The sequence below is a fragment of the Hordeum vulgare genome, chromosome 3H, assembly GCF_904849725.1.
Source record: "Hordeum vulgare subsp. vulgare chromosome 3H, MorexV3_pseudomolecules_assembly, whole genome shotgun sequence".
NCBI classification, from domain to species: domain Eukaryota; kingdom Viridiplantae; phylum Streptophyta; class Magnoliopsida; order Poales; family Poaceae; genus Hordeum; species Hordeum vulgare.
The window spans coordinates 42,452,472-42,459,101 of record NC_058520.1 but is presented as its reverse complement, the minus strand read 5'-3'; the positions used below and the strand labels follow the sequence as shown (position 1 = coordinate 42,459,101).

General features: G+C 51.0%; 1 protein-coding gene across 1 annotated transcript; it reads left to right on the top strand.

Annotated features, from left to right (window-relative positions):
* Positions 1-804: 804 nt before the first annotated feature.
* LOC123442889 (protein indeterminate-domain 7-like) lies at positions 805-3,708 on the top strand. Its single transcript, XM_045119066.1, has 3 exons — positions 805-1,656; positions 1,783-2,182; positions 2,351-3,708. The coding sequence occupies exons 1-3, from the start codon at positions 1,473-1,475 to the stop codon at positions 3,261-3,263; spliced, it is 1,497 nt and encodes a 498-aa protein (XP_044975001.1). The 5' UTR covers positions 805-1,472; the 3' UTR covers positions 3,264-3,708.
* Positions 3,709-6,630: the final 2,922 nt, after the last annotated feature.

Genomic DNA, 6,630 nt, shown 5'->3' with positions numbered 1-6,630 from the left:
TTTCATAGCACTATCTCCAGCCAATACCTCATGTTCCCAAATGTTCTTCACCACTTCTTTGAACTCACTATGCTAATCCAATATATGTGCCACTTTGAATGGTGCATGACACATGATCAAAAATAGATCTCGAAAGGACATACGCATAAGTGTTGCAAAAACTTAGAGTCCAAGATTCCGAGCAAAAGCAACAACCTATCTTTTCTAAATGAGGGGCCTCTTGCATGTTGCTCGAAGTAAAATTTGTACCTCCGAGAAGAATTTCAACTACCACAAGAGCATTAATAGCCTCATTGAATTGAAGCATATCTTGAAAGCCACCTTCAACTTTGAACCATGTAGGAACCAATTTCAACTATATATATGGAACTATGTACTCCCTCCGTTCCTAAATATAAGTCTTTTTAGAGGTTCCTAAATTAAGTAGCTGGTCTCGCACAAGGATAAGAACGAGAACACTTTTTCTAAATAATTTTCGGTGCAAAACAGAGCCGCGTCCACGCACACGCTCGTTGGAGAAAAAAAAAAGGGGTCGCACAAGGATTCAAGATCCACAATTCCAGGCCTGTAGCACTGTTTGCCGCCACCACAGCACGGCACCGCAGAACCCACCATGGCAGGCATTGGCATGGAGCAAGATCGCCATTCATTATTAGTAATAATCCCCTGCACAGGGCGCGGAATGGGAATGGGGTTAGCCGAGCAGCGACAGGAGGTACGGCGTAGGGGATTTCTCGAGTCCGGCGCATCAGAAGTCACACGAGAGAGAGAGAGAGACTGAGAGAGGCCAAGGGAAAAGACAGCGGCCCCGGCGCCCCGTGTGGGCCGGCTCCTGTTTTTAGAGAAAGAGTAGTGTAGGAGTACAGTGTGATTGCGGGCATGGAACGGGTGGATGGCCGCACACTTGCGCCTGCCTCCCTCATCCATCCGCATCTCTCCTCTCTCTCTCTCTCTCTCTCCCCCCCTACCTAGCAATCAACCCTAGTCTTGGCGTGGCTGACTCCTCCTACCTGGCTGCATAGCTTATTAGCTTCTTCCTTCAGCCCCACTCTACCAGCTCCCCGCGCAGCGCAGCCCAGCGTAGCTCGTCGGCCGTTTGCTCCGATAGCTCAGCTCAGCTCAGTCGATCGGCTGCCTCGGTTCTTGATCACAATAGCCGCCTCCATGGTTCCACATCAGCGAGCCTAGCAAGTTGCTGTACTGCTACTGCCACTGGTACCAGTCTCCGGCCTCGGGATTCAGGGAGAGGGGCGTCCCCACCGCAGCTGGGCGTGGGTAGTGCAACTGCTGCAAATCTTCAAGTACCACCACCGCATGCAGCGGCTGCCGTCAGGCCAGGCCGCACATGATCGGATCGCCCGCCCGCGAGATCTGATCCGTGCGCGTGTGTGTGTGTCCAGCTGATCGGGAATTCGGCAGTAGCTAGCTGGTTGGTTGGTTGATCGGTCGAGGGGAGGGGAGAGAAGATCGAGATGATGCTCAAGGATTTTGCGGCAATTCAGCAGCAGCAGCAGCAGCAGCAGCTGGCCCTGGCCGCTGCCGCCGCGGACGAGAACATGTCGAACCTGACCTCCGCCTCCGGCGACCAGACCAGCGTCTCCTCCCACCCCCTCCCGCCTCCTTCCAAGAAGAAGCGCAGCCTCCCGGGGAATCCAGGTGAATTCTCCTTCTGGTCGACTTATCCAACTAGGAATATATGTTGTTCTTGCCTTCTTGGTTCTTTGGTTCTTGATCCAAAGGATTCACCGGTCGGTCGATCAATTCGTTTTGCGGCCGGTACAGACCCTGACGCGGAGGTGATCGCGCTGTCGCCGCGGGCGCTCATGGCGACGAACCGGTACGTGTGCGAAATCTGCGGCAAGGGGTTCCAGCGGGACCAGAACCTGCAGCTGCACCGGCGAGGCCACAACCTCCCATGGAAGCTCAAGCAGCGGAACCCCAACGAGGTGGTGCGCAAGAAGGTGTACGTGTGCCCGGAGCCGGGTTGCGTCCACCACGACCGCTCCCGCGCGCTCGGCGACCTCACCGGCATCAAGAAGCACTTCAGCCGCAAGCACGGCGAGAAGAAGTGGAAGTGCGACAAGTGCGCCAAGCGCTACGCCGTGCAGTCCGACTGGAAGGCCCACTCCAAGGTCTGCGGCACCCGCGAGTACCGATGCGACTGCGGCACGCTCTTCTCAAGGCACGTCTCCCACTGTCCCTCCTCCTCCTCCTCCTCCTCCTCCTCCATCTTCTTCTCCGTCTTGCCCGCGCATGCCAGATGGTAGGCCACTGCTATGCCTATGGCCATGCATGACATGCTGACAATGTGTGCGTGCATGCGAATGCGATGATTATTTGGCATTTGCAGGCGGGACAGCTTCATCACCCACAGGGCGTTCTGCGACGCGCTGGCGGAGGAGAGCGCCAGGGCGGTGGCGGTGGCCGTGGAGGAGCAGCAGCATCCGGGGATGCTCTACTCGCACGGCGGCGGAAGCGCGGGGTATCAGATGCCGTCCGTGATGGACCCGTCGAGCTCGCTCGGTGGCGGCCACGGGCTGATCCAAGAACTGTGCCTCAAGAGGGAGCGGGAGCAGCAGCAGCAGCAGCAACAACAGTTCGCGCAGCCGTGGCTATCGGAGCAGCAGCAGCTGGAGATGGCCGGCGAGGGCGCCCAGACCATGTTCGGGACGACCAGGATGGAACAGGAGTTCAATGCGAGCTCCACGCCGGAGAGCAGCACGCAGCCTGTGGGCATGAGCTTCGCGTCATTTCCGTCGTCGTCTGCGGCCGGGGCGACGGCCTCGTCGCACATGTCGGCCACCGCGCTGCTCCAGAAGGCGGCGCAGATGGGTGCAACGCTGAGCCGGCCGTCATGCCAAGGCCAGATGGCGGCGAGCACCTTCAGCAGCAGTAGCAGCAGTGCCGCCATCACCAACGTCACCAACAATACACCACCTGCCGCTACTAGTAGCAGCGCGGCGACAAGCACCGCCGTCGGCGTCGGATTTGGGCACGCGTTCGAGGCGCCGGCTCCCTACGGAGTGGACCAGAGGCCCAGCGCCAATCGTAATGCCGGCAATGCCGCCGCCGCCGGCGGAGGTAGAGGCAATGCCGGAGGCGCAAACGACGGCCTCACGAGGGACTTCCTTGGTCTGCGGGCCTTCTCCCACGGCGACATACTCAGCATGGCAGGCTTCGATCCCTGCATGCCCACGTCGGCCTCGGCGAGGGCGGCGTACGATCAGCAAGGGCCCCAGAGCAGCAACCCATGGCATGGCTAGTAATCGACCTCACAATCAGCTCGCCATTGATGAACCGAAGCATACCCAAGATTCCAAGTTGATGATTTGATGCTCCATGCAATTAATGGACTAAAACATCATCGAGCGTCCAGCATTGCTCGATCGTATATTACGTCAAGGTTAATCACAATCACACTGATCAGTAAGTTGGATTCAACCTTCAGGTCGATAAAGCAAAATCAACTTCTTTCATTTTGCTTGCTACTCATTTTATCTTCTTTTTGAGAGGAATGGGCTCTTCAGTTCACTCGCTCTATATAATGGAACTTGCAAATAAATTCTTGTTCATGCTATATATCATAATTAATCCATGTCTGTTGTAATAAAGATGATTTAGCCCTTCTTTCCATACAGCTGGTACTACTAGTGCTCATGTCATTTATCTAGATAATTCTGGAATGAACTTTTGGAATTTTTACGTCAATAACTTGTGTGGGTAGATAAGCTGTTTATCAGATGAATCAGCGTTTACGACAGTTCTATTTACTAGCGAATGATTCTGCAGAATGCTGATATCTTCTATTGTAGTATGACATCAGAATTAATAGATTTGACTTTTCAAGAGTAGTCCTATTTCAAACACCTTGTAGTACTGCATTTGGGAGGATTTATTACCCAAGTGCTCTAAAAATGAACTGGCATCTGTATATTATGTACGGAGTACGTATTACAGTTAAAGAAAACACTGCCGTTAAATAAATAAATTGTGTATTCCATGTAGGTGTACAGTATAAGGTGCACTGTTGAACAGTATATTCCTATTGTTCATTTGATCAGAGCATTTGACATTTTTTTAAATTGGAACGCAAAAGAAAAAGAGCATTTGACATTTTTGGTAGCATATCTTGTTTAATTGCTGATTATAAGCACTTCTTAATATATTAATAACATTTGAGCTCAAATATAATTTTTATAGATTGTAAGCACAACTGAAAAATATACGTTTGCTCGGCAATACCCATACCATACCAACATTTATTAAGCTCAAATATATTGCATATGTAACTAAATTAATTCATTCGCAAAAAAAGTAACTACCTTAATTAATAAACATACCTAGAGGCTAGACATCCAAAATAAATCCTTTAAGAAACCATTAGATTCCCCAAAACACTGGTCATACTACAGTCGTACCTGGAGAGAACATGGCAATAGTTTTGGTTCCTATTGATAATATGGGGTAACATGTACGTATGGGTTCAAGCACATGAGATAAAAAGTATCGATTGTGGTTCCATACAAATCCTTCTCAATAGAACATATGAATGAATGGGCATATGTTTTGATTAAGTGGTAGTGCTAGCTTAGGTTACACAGCCTTTCCCAGTAAAGAATGTAAAGATATCCCCTAGGATGTACTGGTAGTATCCTTGCCATCTGATAGCCCAAGTTGAATTTTTGGTGAAGAGATCTCCAGGAGCAGCAAAATGGATGCTACTACAACCGCACACAAAGCAGTAAATCCTTGTAGTAGTAGTACCGCATGCAGGCTTTGTTTTTTGTTTCGTGTTGTTTTGTCTCCATTGATGGATGGATGTGAGATATGATCATCTCTAGTTCACCTGTCATCACTCGTAAACACATGGAAGAAAAGCAGCAGCTAGCAGTTAGCTCGAGAACTTCTTTCTGTCTCTTTTCTCTCTGCCGCTGTAGTAGTTTCTTTCCATAGTTACCATCATTGCAGTGGAGACGGCGATTGACCTATCTATCCTATGTAGAGTAGAATAGAATAGAGGAATAGAACTCCAACATGGATGCTGCTGCTGCTGCTGCTTTCCTTTTGGCCATGCCCTCGGTGATGATAAATGTTTGTATCTCCTCCTTGTCTTGTTCGAGGGAATCCCCATGATTTCATGGCAGCCGGCCCTTCATTAAAACCCAGCCGGAAAGGAACGAACCCTGAATTCCATTCAAAACGCAACATCATTGTGGCGACGCGGCCAGCCGACTAGTCAGGTCGTCGTGCGCAATAATGTGCATGCAAACATGCATGCAGCCGGCCAGCCATAAATTCCAGCTCCATTAATTCGGTCTCAGTTGTGTTCGTCCGTGACCGTGTCCACGCACACGCACACAGGCGAACTATTGATTGAAGCTACTCCTTCTTCACGGTTTAGAAGACACGCTTGAAAATCTTTAAAACCAAGATAGTCATCGATTGGTTGTGAGATGTAGCAGGTGTAAATGCTAATACGCCTAATCAACTGAGAAAATACTAGTACTAATGCCTGAGCAGTAAATTGGGAGGACGCATACATGACTAGTAAAAGTACTAATTAATAAGAATAATTGCTTTCGCGTCTTAAACCTTGTCTATTTTAAAAACTAACGCAAGTTTAGCTGTGTCTTCTAAACAGTAACGGAACAGTAACGGAGGAAGTAGTCGTTTTTGTTGGCTTGTTTGCCGTAGCGGCAGCTGGGCTAGCCATAGGCACTGTTCTTCGCATGTGACCATGGATGTGGAGTAGTACCAGTATCAGGAGCATGCTTGGTGGAGCAAAACGGGAGGGAAGAAAAATGAATGTGTATCATCATGTGGATGTGGGGTAGGGGTGCTGTGGGTTTGTAAGTTTTTGGAATCGTGCATGGGCAACAGCTGCGTCCCTTTCCACATCAAATATTCGGCGCATCGGAGTTTTGGGGGTGGCTCCAAGAGCTACCGGACAAAATTGCGGCGTCACGTGTCCCTTTCGCGGTGCGCGCGTCCACGAGAAAGAGAGAGGAGAGAGATGTTGGGGCTGCTCCGCTAATGCTATGCCTGCTCGCTGCTCTGCTACGTGCACGCACTGTTGCTCACTATCCCTCTCTCTCTCTCTCTCTCTGCGCGTGCGTGGCGTAAGAGCGCGTACGTATGCGCAACGCACGTACGCTGTTTCGAGCTTTGTTCGGAAGATCGAGATCATGTCGCAGATGCTGCTGGGATGTCATGTTGTCAACGGGGCCGGGCCGGGTACGGGTAGGGCGTGCCGGCTTAGCAAGGACATGCTCACGCGGTGGCGGTGCAGGCGTAGCATACGATCACGTACTCTTTTTTACGTGTGGCCGTTTCCCATTTGCTTTCACAGCCTAGCCTCCCCTGCTGGCTGAGAGATGGCTACTGGCTGGCTCGTGGGTGCACGGGGTTTTGCCGTTCTTGCATGCGATACAAGGCCAGGCCAGGCCAGAGCCGAACCCTGGGTGCGGCGCCGGCATCCGTCGTGGAGTGTCCACCCGCCCGCCTAGCCTACTCGGATCACCTCAGCCTCGCATGCTTTTTCTTGTTATGGGGTCGCGTGGTTGCCTCGATCGTTTGGTCTGCACTGGACGTGTGTAAACACTACAGAACAAGGACGAGAAAAAAGTGTCT